The sequence below is a fragment of the Daphnia magna genome, linkage group LG2, assembly GCF_020631705.1.
Source record: "Daphnia magna isolate NIES linkage group LG2, ASM2063170v1.1, whole genome shotgun sequence".
In the NCBI taxonomy this organism is placed as follows: domain Eukaryota; kingdom Metazoa; phylum Arthropoda; class Branchiopoda; order Diplostraca; family Daphniidae; genus Daphnia; species Daphnia magna.
The window spans coordinates 11,183,411-11,196,204 of NC_059183.1; the positions used below are offsets into that span (position 1 = coordinate 11,183,411).

At 39.1% G+C, this 12,794-nt stretch overlaps 2 protein-coding genes across 3 annotated transcripts; one reads left to right on the top strand and one right to left on the bottom strand.

The window, feature by feature from the left end:
* The first annotated feature begins 7,391 nt into the window (after window positions 1–7,391).
* LOC116936736 (ZZ-type zinc finger-containing protein 3) lies at window positions 7,392–9,220 on the top strand. 2 transcript variants are annotated; one of them, XM_032943903.2, is made up of 5 exons: window positions 7,392–7,755; window positions 7,822–7,981; window positions 8,039–8,458; window positions 8,555–8,713; window positions 8,808–9,220. In XM_032943903.2, exons 1-5 carry the CDS (start codon window positions 7,601–7,603, stop codon window positions 9,153–9,155), a joined length of 1,242 nt encoding a protein of 413 aa, XP_032799794.1. In that variant the 5' UTR covers window positions 7,392–7,600; the 3' UTR covers window positions 9,156–9,220. The 2 variants fall into 2 exon arrangements, with proteins under 2 accessions (XP_032799794.1, XP_045024847.1); XM_045168912.1 differs by having other exon boundaries at window positions 7,614–7,755; window positions 7,830–7,981.
* A 1,425-nt stretch (window positions 9,221–10,645) lies between these two features.
* Window positions 10,646–12,684, bottom strand: LOC116917041. The gene is made up of 7 exons (XM_032922396.2): window positions 12,321–12,684; window positions 12,100–12,252; window positions 11,891–12,026; window positions 11,695–11,822; window positions 11,493–11,618; window positions 11,190–11,419; window positions 10,646–11,106 (listed from the first exon to the last, which is right to left on the bottom strand). The coding sequence occupies exons 1-7, from the start codon at window positions 12,667–12,669 to the stop codon at window positions 10,813–10,815; spliced, it is 1,416 nt and encodes a 471-aa protein (XP_032778287.2). The 5' UTR covers window positions 12,670–12,684; the 3' UTR covers window positions 10,646–10,812.
* Window positions 12,685–12,794: the final 110 nt, after the last annotated feature.

Below are 12,794 nucleotides of genomic sequence, written 5' to 3' on the forward strand. Positions count from 1 at the left end.
CTGTAGGTCTAGAAACTTCAAGAAAATGGATAAAACTAAAATTTATTCTGAATTGTATAACGCATACGTAAATGCTTATCCAGCTAAATCAAAATCAAATTGCCAAACTGAGTTCAACGAAAAGTGGAAATCAATATTAAACGACAAAGATTTGCCAACAAAATTGACAGAGCTTTTTGAAAAAAGAGGGGGGGGGGTTCAGCCTCTGTTACGTAGTAATCTAGGGGGGGGGGTCAAACGTTTGTTATAATTTGTTACAATAAAGGGGGGAGGAATAAAAAAAACTTAAAATCGCGTTACATAATTTATGAACGCCGCCTTATTAGATCAAACGCATCTCGAGCAAGAGTTATAGATTTTCAATTTTCCCTGTAAATAATTTCTATTGCATAAAAAACCTGAAACATATCAGGTGTGCAAAATTTCAAAACCCCTTTATTTTTTAGAGATGTTAAGGTGTGGTCATAAAAATCTTCAGGCAAAAGTTCTTCTTTTGTTTCCAGCGTCGCTCAGCAGACATCGCAGGTAAGTAAGCGGGACCTAGCGTGTAATAGGTAGCCGCAGAGGTTATACACTGTATGGCGGGAAAGCGTCCATTTCTGCTCTTCTTCCTTTGCTGCCAACTTCTGTTGCTATTCTTCCAAAATCTCCTTCATAGACAAATCTCGTGGAACACTTATGTCGACAATTTTCATTTCATGCTCATTTTTTTCCTTAAGCTCCTTTCTGCATTCTTCTTCTATTTGGCGGTCTCTGTTTACAGAGTCATAATTCGGTAGAGCTGTAGGAACGGAGAAACGGTGGGATGCTCATCGCAGCCACTCGCACTGTTGTGGAGGCCGAGCGGTTGAATACGACCACAACCAGTAAACAATCTTAAAATAAAGTAGGATTCAGTAACTTACAGTTTGTATTGAGATAAACCAGGGAATAACACATAGATGAAAGGGGGATTCTTCGCGAGAGGTAGCCAGTGGATGAACAGGGCTCTCTCTTAATTGCTGTAACCAGGATCACACCTCTCGACTCGACTGTCCTCCCTGGCTTGGGAGACAGACGAACTTGGTGGTGTCCCTCTGACGGTCGATCTGCTACTCCTTGCGGCCAATCCGCAACATTCGGCCTTTCCTGACTTTTGACGATTCGAAACACATATTCACATTCAACTACACCTTTCGAGAGACAAAACGTTTCAACACAAAAAGAAAAAGAAAAAAAACACCAAACAAATCCCTACCCTATGGCAGCTTTTAGTGGCACTGTAAAAAGAATGAATAGCATAGACAGAAAAGAAATAAAGAACTGGACGGAAATAGACGGATGGCTTCGTTTTCAAATGGAATGATGATGGAGTTTGGATATGCAGGTGAGGTGAAAGACACATGAATGAACAATGAGAAAAAAATAAATGCGGATGAAAACAAGAAAAAAAAAACAAAAAAAAACCAAAAAAACAACAAAAAAACAAAACAAAACACAATTCAAGCCGTGGTCAATGCCGTTCGTAGTCGTTGTGCCACCATGGTGCTCGAGTCTGTCTACCGGCCCTTGTTCTCTGCGGCTCTCCCGGCTGGACTGGCTGTTGCTCCTCACACACTGTCTCTGACGGCAAATTCTCCTTCGGCCCTTCCGTGTTGTTGATGACTTCTCCTTCCTCCTCTGAGTCAGAACTTTCCTCTTCTTCTTCCGCATTGTCTCCCTGCTCCCACTCGACATCATCACGAGCGTGAAAGCGGCGGATCTGACACACATGAGCGTTGAATCTTCTAAACTTGGTTTTCTTCCGCTTTGCGGGCAAGTCCTCCACCAAATAAGTCGTGTCACAAACTTTCTTCACCACTTGATACGGACCAACAAATTTCGGCAAAAACTTTTTTGTTTTACCCTTCTTTGTTAATTTGCGTCTCACAAGTACAAGTTCACCAACACGTAAATCCTGAGTCACTCGGCGACTACGGTCAACACGCTCTTTCACTTTCCGTTGTTTCTCGATAATTCTGAGTCTTGCAGCTTCTCGTAGATCAGCCACTCGTTTCACAAACACTGCATATGGTTCCGGACGTTCTGGTGGCCACGGAAACTTATTTTCTTGTGCCATCACTGGACGTCTGCCGTAGACCATCTCGAAAGGGGTGGTTTCGGTTGTTGATTGCCTCGCTGTGTTAACTGCTAGCGCTGCTCCTTGTAGTTTCACGTCCCAATCCGTGTGTGTCGTGTTCAGGTATGCTGCAATCACCAATGTTGCTGTTCTATTCAGCCTCTCACACAGCCCGTTCGTTTGCGGATGTTCTGGTGTAGCCGGAATATGGTCGATTCTCCACTCTGTCATTTTAGCGTCGAACTCTTTGGATGAAAAAGCGGGACCTTGATCACTTACGAGCCTTTTCGGATGGCTATGGCGGTGGATGATGTTATCTTGAATAAACGGAATGACGTGGTTGGTTGACGTGTCTGGAACGGCTGCCACTTCCACCCACTTCGTCAGATAATCGATCGCCACAATTACATGCTTGTTTCCGGAATCGGTCGTTTGAAGAGGACCCAGATGATCAATGCCTAACATTTCAAATGCGTGAGCTGGCGGTGAAATCGGTTGTAATCTTCTGACGGTTTGACCAACGGCATGCTTGTGCAATTGACAGTACATACAAGAAGAAACATTTTTTTACACTAGCAAACATTTTAGGCCACCAATAGCGCTCACTAACCCTTGCGAAAGTCTTTTCCCTTCCCATATGCCCTGCATGGGAATCATCATGACAACTTTTGAGAATTTTCCTACGAAGAACGGAGGGGACAACAAGAAGAAATTTCCTACCGGGACCAGAATTCTTTTTATATAACACTTTTTTATGTACAACAAACTCATGAGGTTTTCTACCGGGGTTTGGGTAACTTAAATCTAAACAAATTTTACGCAATTGGCTGTCCACCTGCTGGAGGAAGGCCAATTCATGCGGAGCATAGCCCGAAGGCTTATTACTTTGCAAAATACAAATAACATGATCTGTCTCACATTCCGGCAATTCTCCGTCCGGATTGCGAGAGAGAGCATCCGCCATAACATTACTTGTACCTTTTAAATGGCGTACCTCAAAATCGTACTCCTGTAATGAAAGAATCCATCTTGCAAATTTACCACTTAACTCTTTCTTTGTATACATCCATTTTACCGCTGAGCTATCCGTTTCTACCAAAAACCGACGTCCATAAATGTATGAACGAAATTTCTTAAGCGCCCAAACGAGCGCAAGACATTCTAGCTCGTTCGCATGATAACGCGATTCCGCGTCTGATAGCGTTCTACTTACAAATGCCACTGGCCGTGGCCCAGCCCCATCATCTTGTAGTAACACGGCACCTAATCCCAAGTTGCTTGCATCAGTTTGAATGACTACATCGAGTTTCTCATTGAAATGGGCCAGGACGGGTGCGGATGTCAAATACTGCACTAATTTCTGTTTGGCCGACTGCTGCTTCTCCGACCAAATCCAAGGCGCATTTTTCTTGAGTAAACCGTAAAGCGGGCTGGCAACAGCCGCAAAATCTGGGATGAAGCGTCTGAAATAAGAAGCTAGGCCTAAGAAACCACGTAATGATTTAACATCACGCGTTTTAAAATTAACAAGAGCTTGAACTTTATCCGGATGCGGGCGGATGCCGTTTCCATCAATCACGTGACCTAAATGCTCTACTCGAGACGTTGCAAACACACATTTTTCTACGTTTAGAGTCAAACCTGCTTTTTCTAGTGCCATGAGCACAAGCTCCAGTCGTTCTTGATGTTCTTGGAAATTCCTGCCAAAAACCAGCACATCATTCAAATAGACGAGACACATGTGCCATTTCAAACGCGACAGCACTTTATCCATCAATCTCTGGAAGGTCGATGGCGCGTTATTCAGCCCAAAAGGAAGGCGTCGAAATTCGTAAAGTCCATCTGGTGTAATAAATGCGGTCTTGCACTGATCTTTTTCTGCCACTGGAACCTGCCAATAGCCGCTAGCTAAATCGAGACTTGAAAAAAATTTAGCGCCCGATAGGCGATAAAAAACGTCATCAATTAATGGCAACGGGTACACATCTCTCTTAGTGACTAAATTTAATCTTCTATAATCTATACAAAATCGATGACTACCATCTTTTTTCCTTACCAACACAACCGGAGCTTACCAAGGGCTTGACGAAGGCCGGATCATTCCTGCTGTTGCTTGAGCTGTAGAGGCACTTGCTCTTGTAATCGTCTGAAACGGAACTGTCTGTTGCTTTGGACGTTTAGACATAAGATAGCTTCTTAAATGAAAAAATTTCACACAAAAAACCACTCGAAACAAATTAGCTTCACACGCGGCCCTCCTAATTTTCTGTCCACGTGTCTCCCGTTTTCGTCTGCCCTTGCTAACGCGAAATTAAAGTCCCTCACACACAATAGTAGTGAGAGGAGTGGACGCGCGAAAGCGAGAATGATTGAACCAATGAGAGGGGGTGAGGGTGGCGGAGAGAGAGAAAGAAAAAAAAAAAGTAAGACAAGAAAGAGGCTGGAGAGAGAAGAATGTTTGGTGGGTGTGAAGGATAAGAACAATGAACGAGCGGCAAAAAATATTTCGCGAGAAGGAAACCAATATGAAATAGAAAAAAGAATGGCGTCTCTGAAGATACACAATCAACACGAGAAAACTGATAGCTTAGGCCATAAAGAGAGGGGGAAAAAAATAAATTCGGAACGGAATTCACGTGGCAAGTCTAGCGAAAAAAAAAAGAATAGCGAGACTTTTCTATGGCCACGTCCCGACGCTGCCACCAATTGTTGTGGAGGCCGAGCGGTTGAATACGACCACAACCAGTAAACAATCTTAAAATAAAGTAGGATTCAGTAACTTACAGTTTGTATTGAGATAAACCAGGGAATAACACATAGATGAAAGGGGGATTCTTCGCGAGAGGTAGCCAGTGGATGAACAGGGCTCTCTCTTAATTGCTGTAACCAGGATCACACCTCTCGACTCGACTGTCCTCCCTGGCTTGGGAGACAGACGAACTCGGTGGTGTCCCTCTGACGGTCGATCTGCTACTCCTTGTGGCCAATCCGCAACAGCACTGCGCATGATCCCAAAGAAGCGTTATAGGAAAAAAAAATTTAATATTATTATTTGCCATTTCAGAATCATGGACCCCTGGTTACTCCACTTTCCCTCTCAGCAAAGTGGAATTTCTTCGGGGAATACTATACAAAAAAACCGCGGGTTTTAGGTCGAGGCATAAGAGTCATTTTCTGACTGATGGGAGCCTTTTCAAGAAAAATAGCTAATAATAATAATGATAATGGTATAGTATTCCCCGCAAAAGGGAAACTCTTTTCTGAGAGGGAAAGTAGCGAAAGTGGAGTAATCAATGGTCTATGACTCTGGCCCAATTATTGTTCTTACCTCTATACAGTCTTGGTTGAATTTTCCTGTGAGTACATATTTGTACCCCTCTTCTAAGAGTAGTTCAACTAGACCCATTACGCTATGTATAGTGTAATAATGTATAGTATATAAATTAATTAAGTATAATGGACCAAAAAATTTTAGTTAACATTCCAGAATTATTTTCCAGGGTTAAATTAGTTACTCACGAGAAGGAATATGCATTCAATAAGTGGAAAACATGAAGGAATTGAAGCGAAACCCAGTGTTATCAAAATCAAAATCATGAAAAGATGATTTAAATCGCGATTTAAATCATTTGTGATTTAAATCGCAATAGATTTTGACAACACTGCTAAAACTCACTTAAGCCATAACAACCATAACAAATCTTTGCCGCAGTTGTTCGCCAGAGCCACCTGGTGATCAGAGGTTCGGATTCTGTACAAAAGCTGAATACGGAGTTCCCCTACCATCAGTCCTTATTAGGCAACACAAACTTCAACTGTTCACGGACTATGTTCCGATCTCGCAGGAAAAAAATTCTAAATGAAATAAATTTTTTTGCGTTTTGTCGCTTAGGTCCAATACTGCGCTTGATCGATTAAATGAAAAAAATTTGATTCATTTAGAATTTTTTTCCTTTTCAATATTTTTTGATGAAATTCACCAAATAAAATAGATAGCGCTTTTAAATACCTATCGATTGCCGTAAAACTTACGAAAATTTGCTGAAAAATTAGAACGTAATTAATTATTTTATTTTATAACATTTTAGGGGAGGGGGGGGGGAGGTCCAAAAACAGATATTTTTGGGTACGTTGTTTGGTTACTAATATACACCAAAATAAACAGAAAATATATTATTGAGATTCTTTATTATCTCTAGCATGTTTTGATGTGATATTTTACTTCGATTTTTATAGTTTAAGAACCACAAATTCCAATAAAATGTACCCCCCTTGGCCCCTTCCCGGCATCCATTGCGGCGGCCATTTTTATGACGCGCGTAATTCAAATTTGAATTCTAACTTCTCATTATTATTATTCCAACGTTTTAAATTACCAAGAATGTATGTAAACACAAATACATTTTAAATAAAAACTCAATGTGTTTTAAAGAGTAAGCATCAAGTGTTTTATTCATAAACAACATAAAGCAAATACAATGAGTGAAGAGTGACATGAACAAATTGTTTTGATTGTTTCATTATTTAATTACATTTGTAAATTGAAAAATACATAATTAGCTTTAATGGTATAGTCTTAGTTATTGATGGTAGGCTAAGAAGGTTGCTTTCTAATTGACTATTCAATTGTTGGTTGTTGCCCCGGTCAACCTAGTGGGATTCCGATACCTGGAAAAGAGAAAATAAAAGAGTGATGTCAGGTCTATAACATTAAAATTTTGTGAAATAAGTTACCTGTTTGATAAGTGTGTTAATTTTTTTACAATGCCACAATAGATTACCTTCTTAATCAAAAAGTGTACTTCCCAACGTGGATGGAAAACGCAGACAACACACTGAATGCAAATTTAAAGCTTTGGCTGAGTAACACTGTAAAAATTTTATACATTTCACTAATCCTAAATAAAATTCGTTAATTGGTAAGAAATTCATTAATATTACCTATCAAATAATAATATATTCTTACTTCTGTTCTAATGTCAAATTTGTTTCGTAGTTCTCAAAGAAATAAAATACAGCAAATTTTTTTTCACTAAAAAGTTTATTCTTTTTAAACATATATATAGATTTTAAAAATACAAACACAAATACAACTCACTTTAAAACCAAATAAAAAAAAACAAAAAACAATAAACATAAATTTTTGACAGCTGTAAGCGTCCATTCTGTCAGCTGAGGCCACATCTAATAATAATAAGTGTCGTCCGGACGATAAGTGTCATCTAGAGACGATAGGCGTCGTCTGGACGATAAGTGTCGCACCCTATTGGCCAAAAGTGACGGCGCAGCTTTGCCATAGGCTTCGTCCAGACGTGCGCGACCATGTTGATTACATCCAGTGGGCTATGTCCTTATATACCATGGTATCTAGCATGTTTGTTTAAATTGTTGAAGTGTCTTTTCTGCATATGGTTGAGTGTTGAGAAAACAGTTCGCTATTTTACGTATATGAACTCTCGACAATTTAATTCAGTCAGCACCTTAAATACATTACGATAAGAAATGGCAGAAGGGATGGAAGGGAAAAATGATGATGGTCTAAAAGATAATGAGAATGTTGGGTGGGCAGAAGAAAACCTGGACAGTTTTGGGGAATACTGTTTTGAAACGGACCAATTAGCTTTAAAAGGAAATGCCGATTATCAAGCATTACTAAGGTTTGTGACATTAGTTAATTTTTTTATTTGGGAGTCTTATTTTACTTTCTATCCATATTCAATAAGAACATTAGCAGTGCTTGAAGGGCAGCGAATGATTGCTGTGCAGAACATGGAAAAAATAATACCTCTGAAAAAAGAAGCCTTGGAATCACCTTTAACATTTATTGAAAAACTACAGAGAGGTGAGAACATGGATTTCCCTCAACCTCAAGTCATAGCAGAGGTCAGTTATAAATGATTCACTATGTATTATGAAAGTAACAAAATGTTTATTGAATAGATTCCAGAAATAAACTGGTCAAAATATGGGGTAGTTATACCTGAGAACCTTGAAGAAAAGAATACAGAAAATCCAAAGCCTTTGTCTACAAACAATAGTGATAGTGAATCCAAAGAAACAGATAGAGGAAAAGATGGAAAGCTGCTAGTACGGGGGAGAGAGTTTAATCAAAGAAAACCAGAAACTTTCAACCAGTTATGGACTCCTGAAGAACAGAAGCGTCTTGAAGAATTACTTGTTATCCATCCACCAGAACAAGTAGAAATGGAAAGGTTTAGAAAGATAGCTAGAGCACTTGGAAATAGAACACCTCTCCAAGTACAAAGTCGTGTTCAGAAGTATTTTATTAAACTTCAGAAGGCAGGTCTTCCAGTTCCTGGCAGAACTTACAACTTTACTCAGTACAGCAACAATCGCAAAGTACAGTCTTTAAGCAATTTTTTTTTTTGTTCAAAAAATTTTTATTATTTAAAATTAGAAATGATCAGATAAAACAATTTGTCATTGTCTTTCCAGTCTGGTCATCGACATCAAAGAAACAATAGGTTTCTCTTCCCATCCTCAACCTTTTTTGCATCAGCTACCCCACCGGTCTACATGAATGACGTGGACGATAGCTCTGAATTATTTAACGAGCCCAGTCCAGCACCCAAACATGAAGATATTCAAGTCTCCGTACGGAAAATAGAATTATATATTTTTAATTTAAAAATTCAAAATAATTTCTAAATCTTGGTACATTTAATATTTTTGGTTCATCTAAAACTAGGATGAAGATGTTCCGGATTCGGTGAAAATATCTGAAGGATATAGCGAACTCATGTGGCTGAAGTTGATGAAACGGATCAAGTCTAAGCAAAACCATCTTGGTGTGATGACTCATTATGGTTATCGTTGTGATCATTGTGGCCTTGATCCAATTTCTGGCACCCGTTGGCACTGCTTTCTGTGTCCTTCAAACGTCTCAACTGATATGTGTGAAAAGTGTGCCTTTCAATTAGCTTCTAAAGGTGGCTATCATCAACCTAATCACAAAATGATTCCTATACTTAAAGCAGAACCGCTACCTCGTCAAGGACCCAACTATCTGCAACCAAACTTCATGACGGAAAATTGAAAAATGAATCGATCTTAAATGTAAATTTCTCATGTAATTATGTGATACATATTTTTTGCCCGTCAGCTTAGTTTACTTATGATGTTTGTTTGCGTCGCTAATATCGCTCTTCATTGCGTCAGATGCAATGCGTCCATTTTTTTGTAGCTTTATTAGGTTTCTTTGATAGTTTGATTTAGCAGTACAGTACAAGGCCCTATTGGCTTCTGGTGTCAAGATAGACCAGAGTTTGTAGGCTTTTCTAACTACTTTTTGAGTAATTAAAATTGAAAAGGAATTTGCGCTATAACTACTTCGATTGCGTTTTATTCAAAAACGACATAATTAACGAAAAAACTAATATTCCAACCGAAATTAGCGTTAAATTTTGAGTATATCGTGTGTGTTTTTATTGAATTCTAAGAGATGTCGATTTTTGCAGATTTTGACGAAAATAAGAAGGCTTTAGCCTTCCCACTTTTTCAATTTTGACCAAGTAAAGTGGTTATTTTGAACGAAAGAAAACCGCTTGAAAAGCACCTACCCGAGTAATGACCAATCAGCTATTTTTCAGGTAGGTAGGTCGGTGCGGTTTAACGTGTCTCAGATAATCCCTCTATCCCAGTACACAAAATTAAAATAGCTTCATAGGTAAAAATATTAGATTTAAATAAACAAATTTTACAGAAATGGATTGTTGTTGGTGTTCCCTCCACGCACAGGCTAATTTATAGCCAGGTGGCGCTTGCACCAGGCGGAAAATTACTATTACGCTCCGCCCTAAAATCCTCGTTTTTTCGTAGTGTTCCCCCAAGAGGGTAGGCTACCCCTTTTCTGAGAGGGAAAATAGCCATAGTGGAGCAACCAGGGGTCTATGACTCTGGATATTTTAATTGAAAATTTATTAGTTATTCGTTATTCGAATATTATTCGTATTCGCTAATAAAACGTCCTTTTTATTCGTTATTCGTATTCGTTTGTACTGCTTATTCGTATTCGTTTAAAAAACGAATCAAGTTTTTCCTTATTCGACATAACACTGGTTATTATAGACTAAAAAAAGCTATATAAACACGTATAAACATAGCTAGTTTCGCAAATTTGGCGAGCGTGTGTAGACTCACTGACAGAGAGGTACAGCAACAATATCAAAATCAAAAGGCAAAGAAAAAAGAACTTTACTACTCAAGAGATGCACCAATGAATCCCTAGCTCCATAGCTTTTATGTATGTATTCTACCCACTTCCGACAAAATTTCGCATGTCTGGCTAATGCACTAATTCTGATGGATCAACTTGTTGAATAACTACTTTCATGTATTGCATTGGCTACAAGGAAGTAGGTGAACTAGTAAATTGTATTAGTAGTCAAATAGTAGGTACTAGGTAGGCCTATTGGTTGCATAATAGCCGTTATATCTGTTGCATCGTACATTCGTACTCAACGTTCACACCGAGACTGTTTAACGTGAAAGCGTAAAAGATATGAACATGAAACTTCAGATGCAATGGACAGTTAATAAGTATGGTTTATTAATCACATATTCGTTTAATGAAAATAGGCCAGTAAATTAAACGTTGTTGTTCATCATTTTTGTTTCTAGATGTATCTAGAGCCAAATTTGATTTTTAAAATTAAATTTATTTTTATTTTTATTCTTTTTTTGTGAAGAGGGGATTATGAAGTGCATGGTTGTTGGATATAACTAAGGCAAAATCCTCGGTTATTGAATTGTCCTTGAACGTTAGTCAACGATGTTGGCACGATCGCCTCGAAAGCATCGAAATGAACGGTGACTTGGAAGGGTCGTACACTGGTGATGACAGTCCCGCTGGTAGCTTGAACCACTGAAGCGAATGCGTCACCGCACAAGCGATCTTGACATACAGTATTTCCTCTTTGGATTGCTCGACCATTATCGGAAGCACATGGAATAGTAAGCCAATCTGTGTTGCAAGTAGTTGCCCCCACCTGTTAAAAATATATGAAATACGTTCATGTCATTTACATTTCAGCCGTCGACCAAATCGTTGTAAGTGCTGCTGTCCTTTTACCAGTGCTCCAATTGGTGTTCCTTGAGCAGTAGCCGAGCCTCCGGTGGGACCAGTAATAGAATAGACTCCGCCGCTACATACGCTATATGCAATGCTGCAAAAGTTGCTTTCAGTACGGATACATATGCTGTAATCTTGATTTGAAAGTTGGCGGCCGGAAGTTCCATCATAGTTGAAAGATCGTATCGTGCCTGACACGCCTGTGTAGTATTGCAGGCAACCGTTTGGAGCTAATTTACAGACACACATTTATCGTAAAAACATTTCCGGCGTTGATTTAGATGGTATGATCAAATACGTCACCTCTGCCGATAGAATCACAATTCATCTGCGTCATTTTTATTCTCCACTGACGAGCAAAACCGGTTCCACTTGTAACCACCGTCAACGTGATCGGGCTATTACCGAGCAATCCAGTTTCGATGTACACTAAAAAAACAAGTAAAAATAAAAGTATTTGGACAAGCTAGAATTTAAAAGCCTTCCTAAATGAACAAATTCTTACTGTGTTGTCCATTATTTGTCCCGCAAATCGCTGGTACGCGACTTCCACCTGTAACAATAAACTGATCTCGATTGCAGTTGCTGTCGTTCGTTTCAGGTTGTATCAAAACCATTACAAAAAAGTCCAATCTAAAATTTAAATTTGATAAAATCAATTAACGTATATTAGTTTTTTTTTTCATTTGGTTATTATTTACCTTAGCTGACACACGTTGCTTGATACCTTGTTCACTGTAAGTTGACAAGATCCTGTGCTGTCATAGCTCGAAGGGTAATTTAGGTTTGAAAAATATGAAGAATTCTGATACGTTGTTTGTCCACAGGTGTAAGAAACTACAAACCGATATTGCATAAGTGAAAGGTTTGATTCTGCCTCATTATAATTAATTTATTAGGCTTAACGAACAAGTGCAGCAGACACCAAATCCACCGGCGCAAGACCCGCTGGACACCCCACCCCTAGAGCTGCACTCGGATGCCGAATAACAGGTACCGTTTTCATTAGCTGCAGTTGTGCAGTCGTCATTGGCAAATTTTACGACCGTAAACAGTGAAAAAACTAGCAACATTTTAAATTAGCTAATTGTCTATTCCAATCTTTGTTGAAGTGAATATTTTATACAGTACATTTTCCGTCGCGTGTCACAACATGTTCCGAATCGGCACTTGACTTTCCAGCAAGACTGGTCGAAGCAACGGTGTTGTTGGTTATGATTGGTACTTCCGAGTCACCACCTAAAACCTGTCGTCGCCATTTATTACCAAAATAACCTTTTGGCGACAAGCGCTGATTTGCATGAATGCTTTCTTCTTCAGCATGCCCCTGGTATAACTGGCAATAAACACAACTATTGATGAGCACAAAAAATAGTAAAATGAGTTGGTTTTTCAGCATTTCAGTTAGAAGGCGAGCTTGTAAACAAGCACGGTGTAAAGGAGTGTGTTGGCTAAGAAACAAGCTACTGAAGATTGACATTTCAATGATGTGTCTCGCCTTATATACGCGGGAGTTCTTATCCGATTCTGCGTTAAAAAGGTGGGCGATGTCATTCTGTAGAGTTCATCCTTGTGCTATAGGCGTTCACCATATGAGAACTTTTT

Excerpts from the sequence above, each read along its gene's own strand:
- LOC116936736 (XM_032943903.2), top strand. The coding sequence starts at position 7,601 with ATGGCAGAAGGGATGGAAGGGAAAAATGATGATGGTCTAAAAGATAAT. Across the intron at positions 7,756-7,821 it reads GATTATCAAGCATTACTAAG|AACATTAGCAGTGCTTGAAG; the intron begins GTTTGTGACATT and ends ATATTCAATAAG. Across the intron at positions 7,982-8,038 it reads AACCTCAAGTCATAGCAGAG|ATTCCAGAAATAAACTGGTC; the intron begins GTCAGTTATAAA and ends TTTATTGAATAG.
- LOC116917041 (XM_032922396.2), bottom strand. The coding sequence starts at position 12,669 with ATGTCAATCTTCAGTAGCTTGTTTCTTAGCCAACACACTCCTTTACAC. Across the intron at positions 11,619-11,694 it reads GACAAATAATGGACAACACA|TGTACATCGAAACTGGATTG; the intron begins GTAAGAATTTGT and ends TTGTTTTTTTAG. Across the intron at positions 11,107-11,189 it reads GAACACCAATTGGAGCACTG|GTGGGGGCAACTACTTGCAA; the intron begins GTAAAAGGACAG and ends TATTTTTAACAG.